Below are 18,194 nucleotides of genomic sequence, written 5' to 3'. Positions count from 1 at the left end.
TGTCTAATCATGTAAGTTGGTTCACGTATCTGGCATACACTGTCACATGCGTGCACGCTGTACATGTGGTTACACTTTTGTGTACTTTAGTGTAGAACTGTACAGAGTACAGTAGCATGGTATCTTTATTTCAAGCCCAGGATGTCTGGAAGCAAGTGCAAAAACAGTGGTGATGTAGCTGGTACTACTGTACTTTTCCAGGTACTATACTGAAAGATTGAAAATGTCTTCTTAATTTTTTGTGCTTATTTGTTTTTATGTATTATTTATATAGAAAATATTATAAACCTATTACAGTACAGTATTATACAGTATTATATAGCCGATTGTATTGGTTGGGTACCTAGGCTAACTTTTTTGGACTCATGAATGAATTGGACTTATGGGCATGCTCTAGGAACAGAACTCATCTGTATGTAGGGGACTTACTGTACACGAGTCAGATGGCTTAACCAGGGATGGTGCCAGTATTTCCCTTTTTGATGCTTAATCACCTCTAGCTAACAAGGACTGGAGAAATCCATTTGTACTGGAATCAAGCACCTTACACAGTGGATTTAATCTTTAAAGCACTCTTGATTATTTCTGTTTACCAATTTATAATTGATAAATTATATCAATTTATCTTGATTATATCTGTTTATGAAATATCCGTAATAGGTAAATCCAAAGACAGAAAACAGATTAGTAGTTGCCAGGGGCTGGGGAAGGGGAATTTAAGGAGTAACTCTAAATGAGTGTAGGGTCTCCCTTTGGGAGTGATGAAAATGTCTGGAACTAGAAAGTAATGATGGCTGCATAACATTAAAAATGTAATCCTTAGGTCAGGAAATGTCTCCTGAGGAGGGGTGGGCATGGGAGACCAGGTGAACAAACCAGGTAAAAGCAGGTAGAGGGGAGGTGGAGATGCCAGGCAAAGGGGAAGAGGGCCACACTCCTGGAAGCATTCTTTCAAAAGTACTAGCCATCACCCTCAGCTTTGCTCAGACCTAGGGTAAGACTTCCTCTGATTTTCTCCCACCCTGAGGTGCCCAATTTATATGCATTCTCTTCACTCTTGACCAGATGAACACTCACTCCTAAAGTCACAGCTTCCTCAATTTACAGAAAATGAAGGGGACGCTAGTGAAGTGATCTAATCCACATGTGGAGTTCTTGACAACTCTCCATTCTATACCATCTAAACCCATGGGGTTCAACAATGACTTCACATTGGGGTCACATGGAAGCTGATAAAAATATCCACCTGCACATCATGCCACTAAGGGCCTGGGAATTTGTCTAAAGCTCTAAGTGTGCAGCCTAGACCCAGAATCCTGCTTTGAAGGGCTGAGGAAAGAGAAAAACAAAACCCATCCAAGAATGAACTTAAAGCTGATCAGAAACAACACTGAAAGCATTGCTGGAAGGGACACTGGGACTAGAAAGAAAGCTCGTAAGTGACCAGCACCTACATCTGGGGAGTTCCAAGTACAACAGCATTTAAAAGGCCTGTCCAGCTGGGAATGGACCAAAGGGAGGATCTCCACAGATACCATCCATGTCCCAACCCAGGCCTGAAATCAGCCTCCTTTATGCTCTATGAGAAACTCAGAGACCAAAAGCATGGGTGGATAACACGGCAACTTCATACATTCACAGCTCCCTCCCTAGGCAGGTGAATAATATTGAGCCCTCAGGAAGAAATCAGAAAGACAAACAATGAAGAAAATCTAATTTATACCCATTGTATCAAGGCTTCTGGTTCTTGATTCTGGTGCAAGTTTCTCTCCCTACCTATACTGTCCCTTACTTTGAAGGGGCGTGTCCCTTGCTTTTCCTAAAACACATCCATCCAACTGATCCCTCATTGTGCAGTCAGCCAAGAACCTCTTGTCCTCGGATCTTTTCTATTTCTCATGGGTCAATTCTGTGCCAGAAAGTTACCTCTGCTGCTGCTAAGCTGCTAAGTCACTTCAGTCATGTCTGATTCTGTGCGACCCCATAGACGGCAGCCCACCAGGCTCCCCCGTCCCTGGGATTCTCCAGGCAAGAACACTGGAGTGGGTTGCCATTTCCTTCTCCAATGCATGAAAGTGAAAAGTGAAAGTGAACTCCAGTCCTCTTGCCTGGAAAATCCCCTGGGCAGAGGAGCGTGGTAGGCTGCAGTCCATGGGGTCGCTAAGAGTCAGACATGACTGAGCGACTTTACTTTCACTTCACTCTCAAGTTACCTCTACAAAGGGTATTCTCCCATCAAAATAGCTTCTATTCATTGCTAACCTTACCCCTAACACCACTGGTCTTGGCCTGCTACTATGGCAACATCTTTTTTTTTTTTTACATTAAGATGATTGAAATACATTTTGACATCAGGAATAACAAATGTTACTTTGAGGGGCATATTTCTTAATTTCAAGGCTACTTCTCTTTCAAATTCAATTTAGAATCATCCTGATAACTTCCACTTAAAAACTGGGATGTTGATGGACAGATAAGTGCATTTATTATGGGAAAACTATTAGATTTCTACATATTGTACAAATTTCCTACTTTGCTGTAACACATTAGCACAAACTTAGTAGTGTAACACAACACAAATACACTGTCACACAGTTCTGCAGGTCAGAAGTCCAAAAATCAAGGTGTTGGCAGGATGGTATTTCTTTTGCAGGCTCTGGGAGAGTCTTTTCTTTGCCTTTCCCAGCTTTTGGAGGCCACCTGCATGCCCTGGCTCATGGTGCCTTCCTTATATCACTCTAACTTCTGTTTCCATGATCAACATATCTCCAACAAGTGGCTCTGACCTTCCTGTCTTTCTCTTATAAGGACCTCTGTGATTACATTGGGCCATACAGATCATCCAGGATCATTTCCACATCAAAATCCTGAACTTAGTCCCATCTGCACAGTCCCTGTCCTATGAAATAAGGTGACACATTTCCAGGTTCAGGGATTAGGACATGGACATCACTGATAGGTCATTATTCTGTCCCTCAAGTGTATTTTCGGAGAAGGCAATGGCACCCCACTCCAGTACTCTTTCCTGGAAAATCCCATGGATGGAGGAGCCTGGAAGGCTGCAGTTCATGGGGTCGCTGAGGGTCGGACATGACTGAGCGACTTCACTTTCACTTTTCACTTTCATGCATTGGAGAAGGCAATGGCAACCCACTCCAGTGTTCTTGCCTGGAGAATCCCAGGGACGGGGGAGCCTGGTGGGCTGCCGTCTATGGGGTCGCACAGGGTCAGACATGACTGAAGTGACTTAGCAGCAGCAGCAGCAAGTGTATTTTTCTTTTACCTTGCCACTTGACTGAACTACCTTAGTTATGATAGTTTCTGAGTTGATTGTCTTGGATTTTCTTTGAAGATATCATTTTCTTCAAATAACAATAATACAGCCTTTTAGCTTCCAAAATTCATACTGCTCATATCTCCTCTTGCTTCCTATTCAATATTAATGATTTCTGAGCTAACAATTTTTAACACTGAAATGTTGCAGAGAAAAATACATATATTAACACACTAGCATGCATGTACACAACATCAAGATTTTATGCAAACATTTTACCATATTTGACTTTGTTGTTGTTGTTGTTGTTCAGTCACTAAGTCATGCCTGACTCTTTGCAACCCATGAACTGCAGCATGCCAGGCTTTCTGTTCATCCCTATCTCCCTGAATTTGCTCAAACTCATGTCCATTGAGTCAGTGATGCCATCCAATCACCTCATCCTCTGTTGCCCCCTTTTCCTCTTGCCCTCAATTTTTCCCAGCATCAGGGTCTTTTCCAATGAGTCAGTTCTTCACATCAGGTGGCCAAAGTATTGGAGCTTCAGCTTCAGCATCAGTCCTTCCAATGAATATTCAGGACTGATTTCCTTTAGGATTGACTGGCTTGATCTCCTTGCAGTCCAAGGGACTCTCAAGAGTCTTCTCCAACACCACAGTTCAAAAGCCATCAATTCTTTGGCGCTCAGCCTTCTTTATAGTCCAACTCCCACATCCATACATGACTACTGGAAAAATCATAGCTTTGACTATATGGACCTTTGTTAAAGTGATGTCTCTCCTTTTTGATACACTGTCTAGGCTTGTCACAGCCATTCTTCCAAGGAGCAAGTGTCTTTTAATTTAGTGGCTGCAGTCACCATCCACATTGATTTTGGAGCCCAAGAAAATGAAATCTGACACTGTTTCCATATTTTCCCCATCTATTTGCCATGAAGTGATAGGACTGGATGCCATGATCTTAGTTTTTTAAATGTTGACTCACAGTAATTAAAAACATAAGACATTCTGAATTGTAACTAAAGCACACCCTTCCCTTATTTCTCCAGAGAATGAGTATGTACTATTCCAATGCATATTTATATTTTATATTTATAGAATTTCCCCTGAAAGACCTTCTTTGCTATTTTTTTTTTACTCAAAGTCAGCTTGGGGTTTCTCTGTTGATGCAGTTCATTTGTTTAATTACTTCATAATATTCTACTGTAAAAGAATCCACAATTTCTTTATCCTTTTCCCAATTCAGGGGCAATAATTTGTTTCTACATTTTTGCCAGTGCAGACAGTGTATAATGACGACCTGTATATATCTCCTTCTGTACATGTATGGGAGTAACCTTGCAAGCACCCAACCACATGCATTAGTGATAAGCCATAGGCCTTGAAGTCTTTCATTTATCTATGTCTTAAAAGTGCTTGAAACCATTTGTACTCCACTAAAAGTGAGTTAAAGTATTTCCCCTGTAACTTTGCCAGCATTTGGGTTTTTTTGCGGGGGAGTGTGGGTTAAAATGTTTGCCAATATGATGGACATGAAATAGTACTACTGTTTTAGGTTGCACCTTAAGAATTCCTCATGAGCTCAAGAGTCCTTAGGAAGGTTTACTGGCCCTTGAGCCTCTCCTACTATAATTATCTATTCAAATCTTTATATTTTTAACTTCTACAGTTGATAAATTTTCTCTTTCTCTTTTCTAATGTATGCATTAAGTGAGAAATTTCCCAAGGGTTAGCCATCAAATAAGTTAATTTATTTAATCTCCTTATGGTCGGTCAGACTCCACTTCTCTTATAATTTATAAATTTTTGGCTATGAGTTACTAAAGGTATGCTTTAATGATACTGCTGTCACAAAACATAGTCGTGTGATGGTAATTCTTTGATACCACTGTGATTTGCTTTACAGTCTAGTACAGTCAGTTCCTGAAATGCTCCACATTGATTGGCAAGAATGTATTTTCTCTAACTGTTCCGTGCAGGGGCTTATATGTGCCCAAAAGATTAAACTTGTCAATTTGTTGCTCAAATTTTTAAAAATGCTTAGTTTCAATCAGTGTGTGATCATGCATTTGTGTGTGGTCTGTCATGTTTGACTCTTTGTGACCCTAAGGACTGTAGCCCAGCAGTCTCTGTCTATTGGACTTCCCAGGCAAGAATACGGGAGTGTGTTGTTATTTCCTTCTCTAGGGAATCTGCCTAATCCAGGGATCCAACTTGTGTCTCCTGCATCTCCTGCATTGCAGGCAGATTCTTTACTTGCTAGGTCATCAGGAAACCTTTAGTTTCAATGAGATACATGCTAACTGATACTGTATATGTCAAATAGACATTATTAATTCTGTGAGGTTGAGTTTGTATATTGGAACCTATGTTCCTGGGTGCAATAAACTTCAAATATATTACATCATCTAGTCTTTATATCACTATTTAAGGCTTTTGTGTCTAAAAAACCATTTTGTCAGATGTTAATATAGTTACCTCAGAGTATTTTTGGTTAATGTAGTTCTACTCTGTATTTTTAACTTTTAATGATTTTTATGATTATACACTAGACATGAGGGCTTCCCAGATGGCTCAATGGGTAAAGAATCCACCTGCAATGCAGGAGACGCTGGTTGGATCCCTGAGTCGGGAAGATTCCGTGGAGGAAGGCATGCCAACCCACCCCAGTCTTCTTGCCTGGAGAATCCCATGGACAAAGGAGTCTGGCGGGCTACAGTCCACAGGATTGCAAAAAGTCAGACACTACGGAAGCAACTGGGCATGCACTAGACACGAATTTTGTAAATAACATATAATTTAACATGCTAATTTAAAAGTCTATATGTGTTAACCTATGAGATTGTTAACTGAGTTTATTTTAAAAGTGTTAATTTTGCTTTTTAATTCTTCCTTCCTATTTTCTTCTGTTTTTCTCCCTTTATTCTCCCTTTACTTATTCAAAAGTTACACTTAAGTAGTTAGCTTTATTACTTTTTATAGGCATACCTAATTTGGCAAAGTTTCCCAAATACAATGAAATACAAGCACCTTGAAATGCTGTGAGCTGCAAACACCACCCCAACCACCAGAGCTTTGAATTATTGCTTCCCAATGTTTAGTTACACTCCATTTGTAAGCTCCTAGTGGTCCTTATTGGAGAAGGCAATGGCATCCCACTCCAGTACTGTTGCCTGGGAAATCCCATGGATGGAGGAGCCTGGCAGGCTGCAGTCCATAGGGTCGCACAGAGTCGGACATGACTGAAGCGACTTCACTTTCACTTTTCATTTTCATGCATTGGAGAAGGAAATGGCAACCCACTCCAGTGTTCTTGCCTGGAGAATCCCATGGACAGAGAAGCCTGGTAGGCTGTAGTCCATGGGGTCGCACAGAGTCGGACATGACTGAAGCGACTTAGCAGGAGCAGTGGTCCTTATTACAGATGATTTTCAATAACAAAATTTATTTAGATTTGCCAACTTGGTTAACAAGTTCTTCCCTTACCAACACTGCCTGCATCTCATTCCTTTCCCCCAGGTTCAACTGAGCTCTTCCTGATTCACATTTGCTCTTTGTGTAAAAAAAAGGTTGTAAACACTCTTGGTCATGGTCTAAAATTATCTGTTGCTTTCACACTTGAATGCCAGTATAGCTGGGTACAGAATTCTAGACTGACAATTACACCACTGTCCTCTGTCTTTTGTGGTTTTGTTACTAGTCTTACCATGCCTTTGTGGATAATCTGACCTCTCCCCTCTTTGGCTGCTTTTCCTATTTCCCTTGTCTTTGCCATAACAAAGTATCACTAGCTATGAACTTATTTTTATTTTAGCCTCAACAGGCCTCAGTGCTATACCCAACATCTGAAGATTCATGCCTTCCATGAATTATGTAAAATCCTCCATCAGTATGTCATGAAATACTGTTTCTCCCTTCCCCCTTTATTTCTCCTTTGAAATCTCCTTCTAGATATATGCTGAACTTCCTTATAAGAGCCTTCCCTGCTCTTCTACTTTTACATTCCCTATCTTTTTATAATCGTTAGCTCTGTGCCATCTACTACTATCCATCAAATTTCTTATTTTATCTACTATACTTTTCATTTCCAGAAGGTCTCTTTGGTTCCATTTCAAACCCACCACTGCTTTTTCTTCCTTTACCTTTAATCCTTTCAGCTTCATTGTTTACTAACTCATCACTCATCCTGGGCCTCTCTGAGTGTACTTTGTAATTTTTCACTGCAGGGCTGGTTTTTCTGTGGGAATCCCTTGAGGACTGGGTTCCTGAAATAGGCAGTGCCAAGTTTTTATGTTAATTCTTGGGCTCTTGATCCTTCCATAACACGCTGGTAATGTAAATTTAGTTTCCTGAGGTGCAGGTCCAAGTCTGATTTCTCATGGGAAAGCCTCCTGTTTGTCCCATCTGGAGCCAGGCTTGAGGCAAGCCCTCTCCTCACCTTCCTGGGCTAGTGAGTGAAAATCTCCTCCCCTGTCCATGGAATTCTCCAGGCAAGAATACTGGAGTGGGTAGCCATTCCTTTCTCCAGGGGATCTTCCCAACCCAGGGATTGAACCTGGGTCTCCCACATTACAGCAGATTCTTTATCATCTGAGCCACCAAGGAAGCCCATATTAAGATATAAGGAATGTAAATTCCTTCATTTCCTAAAACCAAACTTGATTTTTGTCTCAACCCCTTACTTTTCCTGTTTGACGGAAATGTAATCCATCCAATTCCAGTGAAATCAGTAACTTTAGCATATTTAGTTATTTCATGTAATCTCAAAATCAGGATTTTCTACTTCTGCATATTTGCTCTAGTGTAAGCTCTTTCAGCATCAAAGCATGAAAGGATTTGATGTGTCTGCAGTTGTCTTTGCCTGTACCAGCTTTTGCTAAGGTGTCCTTGTCTTATTGGTACCCCTCTACTCCAGAGTCCATGGATGCATCCACATCTGCCCACGGCCACATGGTGACACTGCCTCTCACTGTTGGAGAGCTCACGTCATAAATAGCATGACATCTGCAGAATCCAACTCTTTATCTCACATAAACCTTTTCCCATGAAAACTGGGCCATTCCCTAAGGCTGCAAACAGAATGGAACACCTCAGCGTTTCCTTCCTCAGCAGCCCAGGACTGTCACAGTTCTGTTTCCTTCCTAATCCTGGCTCCTGGGCGTTTCTCCAACTCTCTTGCAAGTTCATCTAATCATTTACATCTTCGATGAATATTTTATTGAGCACTCGTCTGTAATGTAAGTGGGAGGGTGGCCAAATAAATTTGGTCCACCGTTACAACCATCATTCATTCACTGGAGGCCAAAATGAAAACAGAATGAAAGTTCTCAGAAGACTAAGCACAATACTACTTTTTCTCTTGGTGGTTAACTCCCAGCCAGCCACTTCATCTCTCGGTTTCATTTCCTTTATGTGTGAAATATGGTATTTGTCCTGGCTATTGCTAAGCCCTCCTCTAGTTCACAAGGGCTTCCTCAAGAGCTGCTCCAAACCTCTCCAGCTGCCACTGAACAGGCTGGGAGGAGCTAGCACCTGTGACTGGGAATCCAGCTAAGTTGGATCTGGCCAGTCTTCCACAGCATTCAAAGAGGAGAAGTCTTCCCTTTTGATTATCCGAAAGGGTTTCCCCTTCCTCACAGCAGGTCACTTCAACAACTGATGCTAATGAATTCCATCTCCCTGGTGCCCAGGTCAGCTCTCTGCTCACCCCTAAACTCTGCACAGTGAGCTCAATCCAAGCATGAAAACACACTAAAGACAGAGGTAACAGGAGAACTCATTTCCAGAGGACACCACTCCTGACCTCACAGTCAGATCAGTGATGAATGATTTTTTTACCCCAACTGACCATCCACGTAGTCACCAATGTGGTTAAATGACTAAAGTGTCTGAGGATCTGCCTGTTTACCAGGTCACACTGGCTGGCCTGGGGAGGAGATAAGGAAAGCCATGTGTACCAGGGTTACAAGGTCACAGGGCTTTGACTGGTGGGAAATAAAACAACCTGCCTGGAAGGGCAGGTGACGAGGGGACCCTGAGAGCTGCATGGAGGATATAAAGCTGCTTTTCCCAGAAGGAAGTATTTATAGGCCAATAAATCAGTCAGGGGCAGTGGCAGGGGCCACTCCCACTTAGACGCTCCCATTGAGTTGTCTAGTGGTCTACATGGAACCAGTTGCAGAAAGGGTGGGAGGAGGAGCTTACCAGGGTCAGAGGAGGGTGTAAGACTAGAAAGAATGAGAATCAGAGACAATGAGAAAAATGGGGAAATGAAATTTAAAGGACCTGAGAAATGGAGAAAAGTATGTAAGAGTCTTTGGAGGAGAAGAGGGTATTGTGGGGTGAACTGTGTTCCTCCAGTGAGATAGTGGCAAACTGTGAATGTGACCTTACTTGGAAATCGAGTCATTGCAGAAATAATCAAATTAAGATGAGGACATAGGGATGGGCCTTAATCAAATGTCTAGTATTCTTTAGAGGGGGAGATTTGAATACAGACACAGAAAAGATCACATGAAAACAGGCAGATACTGGAATGATGTGGCCCCACGCCCAGGAACTGCATGGACTGCCAGCAAAACAGAAGCTCAGAGAGATGTGGATGGCTTCTCCCACAGAGCCTCCCAAAGGCACGAACCCTGCCAAAACCTTGACTTTGGACTTCTGGCCTCCACAACCACGAGGACAAATTTCTGTTGTTTATGGAACTCAGTTTGTGGTACTTTGTAATGACAGTCCTTGGAAACGACTATAGTGGGTTTGAAGAAGAAAGGTAAGAGAGAGAAGGAGGGAGGCCTTTGGACAAACAGGGTCACACTGGGTTGCTATAGTCCATGGGGTCGCAAAGAGTCAGACACACTGAGCGGCTGAACAACACACGTAGCACATCCTCTTAAAGGGACAGGGACACAGATGCACACACACACACACACACACACACACCCCCACCCCACACACACACACACACACAGATGGTCGGGCACAAGAAGACAGAGCTAGACCCAGAAAACCAGATGACACGGGCAGACTCAGAGAGAGAAGCACACAGAAAAACACAGGCAACTGGGAGTACACACAAGCTGCTGACTTCTCAGTGGCGGGGTTCTGGGAGGTTCATACAGACAGAAACGCACACACAGATGCACACACCTGGGACACACGTTAGACAAGCACACAAGAACAAGGCCAGTGCAGTTTGGTGTTCAAACCCAGTGGGCTGAGAAAGGGCGACTGCCTGTCTGTCACCTTCAGTAGGGACAACAATGGACAGTCCAGCCAGGCACTGGCCACCGGTTACCATGACTCCATCCCAGCTGAGGGGCAGGTCGCAGCAGTTATCCTGAAACAGTGAGAGGGTACACTGAGAAGGAGAAGGAGAAGCAGAGACGAAGGCTTGGAGGCCCACACTGGCCTCACCACTCTGAGAAGCAGGCTGCATCCCTGCCCTCCCACAGAGAGGGCTCTCATATGTGTATATGAGGTCCTATGCTACCCAATCCACTCTGCATAGGACTTGTTCACTTTGAAATCTCTCATCTGTACGTTTTGGCTTTCTCCCAACAATGTTCAGTTTGTTCAGATCCTGGGCAGCCCAATGGGCTCAGAAAATTCTGGCTGCAGGAGGATCAAGGGAGCTCAATGATCAGCCTTCACCTGGAGAGTGGCCAGGGCTCAGAGCCCAGAAACTCACATTAAATTTGTCCAAGGAAGTGGTGCAACATTGGACACTCTCTGCTTACCGTCTAGGGGAGCCCCAGATTTCCATGACCAGCCGGGGGCCACTCAGAGGGGAGGTGCAGGGGCCCAGACTCACAGCTTGAGCTTGGCCTGAAGTTCCCAGCCACAGACCTAAGCTACTGCAAGTAGAGTGCTGTTTTCAAGTTTACCCATCAGCCTTGGAGACCCTACTCTCCATAAACTCCAGGAAACAATCACACACATGCTCACACACACTCACACATGCACCAAGAGTCCCAGAATAAACCAGAAATGCACCCAACACATATGCTAATCAATCCCTGCATCCTAGGTGGATCAGGCACCCAAGAAACAGATATCAGGCATGGTCTCCATGCCAACAGGGTGAACTCTGCTGATGGCTTTGTTTTCTCTGTCCCAGGAAGTTTCAGTTCAGCACCACAACATAACATGTCACAAATAGCAGGGGGCAGCCTGGTGAGTAAGGCATCAACTCCTGCCCTGTGATTTAGAACGCCCTTGAGATCACCTCTAATTGCAACACAGCTTCAAGTGCAGAGAGTCAGGAATTCCCCTTCTGGTTTCAGCCGGGATGATGAGCACCCTTCTCCTAGGCAGGAGACACAAGCAAGCAGGTCTATTTTTGGAGGACGCAAGACGAACAAGAGGAGCACCACCAGCTCAGGCTCTCAGAAATGATCCTCTGCCCACACACATTCCAAAGTACTGATTTTACAAAACCAGTTACATATGCATTTAAAATACAGCCTTGGAACAAAAGAGCAAATGGTTTCTAGGCCAAATGAACACTTTTGTAAGTACAATAATAATAAATCGTGTATCTAATATGGTAAAGAATATAAAACTCCTGTTAAATACTATTACCAGAGTCCTAAGGCCAGCTTCAGTCCTAACGATGACAGTACTTTGGCATACAGAAATTTCAGGCAAACGTTTCAGCTGCAAATCACGCCTTTTGTATTGTTTTTCCTTCTATATTGGCTCTGGGATCTCCCTCTCTGAATACCAACCACCAATTATATGTTAAGTGCTCAATCCTGGCCCAGTACATCTGAACTAAAATGCTTTTTAAGCTTGTAACTAATTCTTAGATTCTGTTTCACCCAGTGACAGACTGCCCGCTAGCCATTTTCACCTGCCTGCAGTTTTACAGATGCATGGGCATCATAAACGGTAACTGGATTAAAGAAATAGCTCATACAGTCCATTCAACTATTATTACTTTTTATATATGATTTAAGCCAAATGTGGCCAAGGAGTAATGCTCCCTGAAGCTCTTTAAACAAAAAAAAAGTGTGTGGATTAATAAGTCTGGCATTGCCAAGCCAGTTCCTTCCATCATTGAGGGTGTGAGGAGGAGGCCAGGGGAGAATAAAGCAAGAGTGGGGCAAGTCCCTTTTTGGGCAAGAGCCGTGAGGGCAGGACCCCTGTGATGGATCTGAGTCTCTATAATACTAGATTGTGAGCTCAATCACACTTGTGAAAAATGACTTCAGAATCTAACCACCAAAAACTACCTTTCTTCCTAAGAAATCTATCCTAAGGCCCAGCATGGTACACAAATTTCCAGAGCCCAGATCTTGGTCGCCATGGAGATACATCCCTACCTAGCCAAAAAGGGCCCTCTCCTCCAAACATCCTGACTCTGTGCAAGGTCACAGTGACCACAGTAGGACTGCGAGGGGGTCAATGTGAGGAAACTAACCTATATATTTACTGCATAAGATACGAAAGGGGAAAATTATTATCAAGGAGCCTCCACACACAAGGCACCACCAACAGCAAATTGATCCACACACCCTGTTTATTCATTTGCTTTATAATTTTTCTTGGACCGTAGTTGACTTACGATGTTATGTTAGTTTCTGCTTGACAGCAAAGTGAATCAGTTATACATCTATATGTATCCATTCTTTTTTAGATTCTTTCCTCACATAGGTCATTACAGAATATTGAGTGGAATTCCCCGTGCTATACAGTGGGTCCTTATTAGTTATCTATTTTACATATAGTAGTGTGTATATATCAATCCCATTCTCCCAATTTATCCCTCCTGCCCCCTTCCTTCCTGGTAACCAAACATTTGCTTTCCACATCTACGACTCTATTTCTGTGAATTTAAACAACTATTCTGAGGCCAGAATGTGGAAGTTCCTTGTGTGATCCCAAGAGGTTCTTTCAGGACACAGAGGGACATCTATTCCACTCAGCTGAGACTGGTGGACTTGAGTCATTTCTACTCAGTCTCCAGGAGACCCAGCCTTGGGCGCGTGGAGGTGAACACAATCCTGAGGGGACACAGGGACCCTCAACATGCAGGGGGCTGAGAAATTTCTGGATGTCTGGGCTCTGAATAATGCTTACAAAAAGAAGCTAAACAGAAATAAAGTAGCTGTTTTAACAGTTAATTATTATACACTGAACTGCGTGCCCGCAAATTTTACATGTTGAAGCCTTAAGCACTTGTGTGGTAGTGGTGCCTCATTTGAAGGTGAGACCTTTGGGAAGTAATTAGGGTTAGATGAGGTCATGAGGGTGGGATCCCTATAATGGGATTCGAGTCTTTATAAGACAAGAAGAGACCAGAGCCCACTCTCTCTCTCCCTGTGAAGACACAGCAAAACCACACTGTCTACAAACCCAGCATGCCACTAGGACCCCAGCAATGCTAGCGCCTTGATTTCAGACTTCCAGTCTTCAGGGCCGTGAGGAGTAAACGTCTACCGATTAAGCCGCCCAGCCTGTGGTGTTCTGTTGTGGCAGCCTGGGCTGACTGAGGCAATATGGTGACAGGGGATGAAGGGAGCAAAGCACCACATCGTCAAGTGACTGGGCTGCATTACAAGAAATGGTGTCTACTGATTTTCAAATCTAAGATGCCTACAAAGTGTGCCAAGTGAGCAGTGATCTTGGCAGTGACCTCTGGGAAAGACTGGAGCAAGAAGACAAATAACCTGCGCTCTGGTGACCTGTGGAGGAGGGCCACTTGCCCACCTGAGGCACTCCCTAGTCTGGACAATTACATCTGGAGAATAGCCCGAGAAGACCTTGTCAGCAGGAGACTTCATGGCCAAGCCAGGAGTCCAGGTCCTAGGGCCCTTCAATCTCCTTCTTCCCTTCAATCTCCTTCTTCCCTTCAGTGGCCATCTGTCTACCCCTGCCCTCTCATCTCCCACCCACCCACCAGTTTCTGACAAGCTCCACCCAGCTTTCAAAACTGCTTCAGGAGGCATGCCACTGCACCTGATACCAAGCAGGACCCTGTGGAACTCCTGGGCACAAAAGCCTTTCTGTATGCCCCCATTTCTTGATTACAGGAAACAGGTTTCATTTAGCCTTCATGATGGGGCTTCCCTTGTGGCTCAGCGGTAAAGAATCTGCCTGCCAATGCAGGAAACACAGGTTCGATCCCTGGGTTGGGAAGATCCCCTGGAGAAAGAAATAGCAACCCAATCCAGTATTCTTGCCTGGGAAATCTCATGTACAGAGGAGCATGGTGGCTACAGTCCATGGGGTCACAAAACAGGTGGACAGGACTTAGCGACTAAAAAACAAGAGCAGCCTTCATAACTTTGCCTGAGTTCCAATGGGCAGGTTCAAACAGTTGCTAATCAGGGAAGGGAGGAGATGCAGAGACAAAGGAGGAGCTGTCAAAAAAACAAAACAACACAACAATAGTGCAACTTTGGAGTAGGGTCATTGTTCCTCCTCAAGTGGTACACATAATAATATCTCTGAGCTGTTATGCAGATATTGAAATCCCTACCAGGTAGGAGAAGTTAACAGAATGCTGCTCACAATCTTACAGATCTTAGATCAGTTGGAACCAGAAGATTGACGGTGCTGACTCCTACTTACCTCACCACCAATCAATCAGAAGAATATCCACAAGCTGATCACTCCCTCTTTGAACCATGAAGTTCTTTGAACCAGAAATTCCTATAGAACTTCTCACTTCCCACTCCAGGTTGGGACACGTAGTCTTGAGGACATTAGCCTGCTGTGGCCCCCTTTGCCTGGCAAAGCAATAAAGTTATTCTTATCTACTTCACCCCAAACCCTGTCTCTGAGATATGATTCAGTGTTGGAGTACAGAGGTGGAATTCAGCTTTACACCCACCCATGGGGCAGCACTGGGCCATGGGAGACCCTGACCATCCATTTCAGCAGGCCAAGCCTTGAGCAGAGTGGCACAGTGAGTCACTCTGCATGGTACTCTGAAAACACATTCAAATGCTTGCATTCAAAGAACACTTCACGGTTTACCTTTCAGAGTTGGAACAGGGCTGTCATGTCCATCCAGTTGTCCCAAAGGGTCACTTGAGTCAGGAACTTCCGCTTGCCCTGGGCAAAAGAGCATAGCACACACATTAATGAGATTTCTCTTCAGGGCTTTATTCTGCTTTTCATGCAAAGACAATAGTGTTTTAGCAAAACTGCCCGATGTTTATAGTACACCTAGAGTGTTCTTGCCTGGAGAATCCCAGGGGCGGTGGAGCCTGGTGGGCTGCCGTCTATGGGGTTGCACAGAGTCAGACACGACTGAAGCAACTTAGCAGCAGCAGCAGTAGAGGGATAAGGTGTTTCAGTAACATTCACAGGGCTTTTGTAGCATCAGATTTGGCCCAAAAGCAAAAGTGATTCCTGCAATTTTGCAATCATTCTGCAATCCCAGGCAAAATGCAAATGCTTTACAGCAGGCATGAAGGAAGCAAACATGTGGCCCAAGTTTCATTTTGGGAAAAAGAAAGATTAAAACACCAGCTGGCAAAATTAAACACTTCTGGAGCCAGAGTCAGCAAGTGGTCCTTCAGATATAGGCCTGTTATAATTCTGAATAAATTCAGATTTGGAGAGTTTCTTCAGCAGCTCATTCCCTCTTGCCCACCCCAGCCCCCAGACTCATTAGCAGCCAACAGCCAAGAACTGATCTACCCAATAAGCATAAAGACAGAAGTTTCTCATCTTTATGGCAATAGTAACCTCACTCCCTCAGAGACAGTGTCAGCAGAAGCAGTCACCCCAGAGTCATAAACACCAAGGGCAAGAGCAGAGCTGGTCTGCTCAAGTGAGAGTACAGCACAAACTCATGGGTCCCCTGTCCTGAGATGCCAGGAGGGATGGGTAGGTGTGACTGATGACCTAGAAACCGTTCGGGGCCTCATATAGTCCTTTCTTAATATCCCAGTGCAGTTTGCTTTGAAGACTTCCACCCCATACCTTGGCCTTGACTGGGGTCCCACTGGTTGGAGGTGGGGGATGGGGGTAGAAATGGTGAAGCCATATGTTGTCAGGGTGACTCTGCCAACACATCTGGATGAATCTGGCTTGACAGTATCAAAGAGCGGGACACACATGTGATGGCAAATGATGCAGCTTAGAAGGGAGAAAACCCCGATACATACTGCAACATGGGTGGGTTATTCTGAGTGAGATGGACACAGAAAAACAAATAGAGTAGTCAAATTCATAGACAGAATGTAGAATACTGGGTACAGGTTGCTGGAGGAGGCAGAATGGGCAGTTAAGTGTTTGATATGGACAGAGTTTCATTTTGGTAAGACGAGAAAGTTCTAAAGATGGATATTGGTGATGCTTGTACAACAAGGTGAATGTACTTGATGCCACTGAATTGTGCATTTAATAATGGTTAAGATGATAAATTTTGTGTATTTACCACAAAAATTAAAAAAAATTATTATAAAAAAGGTAGTTTATAATTCAATATTGGGCCACCCAACTTGTCTCCCTTAAATGAGAGCGAGCATTTATGCATGCCTCCCTTAAATGAGAGGGAGCATGCATAACAAAACACCGAGACACTTCAGGAACCCCCTCTGCCAACCCTTAAGATGAGGCCTTACTCAAAAATCTGGAGACCTAAAAGCGGAGTACAAGTGATTTTCAGACAGAAGTCAGGTACACAAGATGCTTTAAATTATTTAGCTCAACAAACACTGGCCAGTTTACACTCACGGGTACCCATGTGTCTCAGTTGATCTTCTCTGCCCACTTGTTCCTAAATCCCAGGACTTGCGAGGTAACAACATCAGCTTGCAACGCCCTTAGAATTCAGGCCCAATTCCAAGCAACCAAGAGGGGAGATTATTTCTGAAACGGGCTCATGGCTTTTCATTCAGTTACGGAAGATTCCTTCTTTCTGTCACTGCTAGTCCAAACTTACCCACGTGTCAGAAGTCACACATTCACACCATCTTTCATAAAACATCCTTGATCAACCTTTCAGAAGTAACAACTTTATTCTCTAAAACTATCCCCTGAACCATACACCTCTCCTATGGCAATCACATCATCCCCTGAATCAATAGTTGCATATATTTTAATTCTCCTCAAGGGACTGTAAACAGCTAGAGGATATCAGCTGCTGCATCTCTAGTGAAGACTGAAACCCAGACAGAATTCAGGGCTGCAGGACAGAGACAAGCATAAGCCGTACAGGCCAATCAATGTGGTTCAGTTTGGGTTTGAAATTTTAAATTGGCATGTTACACATACCATCACTCAGCACTGTTTAAATGTAGAGAGACCACAGGAAATCAAACACACTTGTACTATATACACACATCTGAAAGAGGAATAAAAATTATTAACTGCTTAGAAATTGACAAATGGTGTGAAACAGTCAAATAAATACATACTCTGTAGAAAAATAAGCACATTAGCCCAATTCCACTGTGCAAAAGAGCCCCAGCTCTTCCAAGGCAGCTTTCAATTTGGAAGCATAAGTATTTTCGTGTTCCTCTGAGCTGGGGGTGTGGACATGCACACTCTTCATGGGAGAAGAGCCGGAGGTGATACAAACGCTTCTGTTGACTCATGAGCAGATGTCATCCCCCCCACCACCACCACCCACACACACACACAGAGACATGCAAAGTCCCTTTTGAAATTAGAAATGCTGAGATTCTCCCTGAATATGTTGCACTGATCAGTACCTTCCCTGGGAATTGATTTTTAGTTTCTTTCAGCCTTAAGATTTACTCTAGGTAAAATTTAGTTTGGATATTTAAGCAAAAGAGTATCATCTACATATTTGGAAAAACAGGTAAAATTCACTAATTTTCAAGGCTAATATCAGGGACCCCAGTCTTTGGGACTTAGATGTGAAAGTGTGCAGAGCCTGAGCTCTAGCACATTTCCTCTGCAAGTCAAATGTGTGAATAAATTCACAATATCCAGTC

At 43.7% G+C, this 18,194-nt stretch overlaps 1 protein-coding gene across 3 annotated transcripts in view; it reads right to left on the bottom strand.

The window, feature by feature from the left end:
• Positions 1–18,194, bottom strand: part of ROR2 (receptor tyrosine kinase like orphan receptor 2) — a 236,237-nt gene that overhangs the window by 40,269 nt on the left and 177,774 nt on the right. For all 3 annotated transcript variants that reach the window (XR_001500898.3, NM_001105464.2, XM_024996003.2), the window contains 1 exon segment: positions 15,259–15,336. Coding sequence is in view for 2 of the 3 variants with exons in the window: in NM_001105464.2 (NP_001098934.2) it covers positions 15,259–15,336 (78 nt within the window). In the remaining variant the exon portion in view is untranslated.

The sequence above is a fragment of the Bos taurus genome, chromosome 8, assembly GCF_002263795.3.
Source record: "Bos taurus isolate L1 Dominette 01449 registration number 42190680 breed Hereford chromosome 8, ARS-UCD2.0, whole genome shotgun sequence".
NCBI lineage: Eukaryota > Metazoa > Chordata > Mammalia > Artiodactyla > Bovidae > Bos > Bos taurus.
This window is presented reverse-complemented; position numbering and strand designations above follow the sequence as displayed.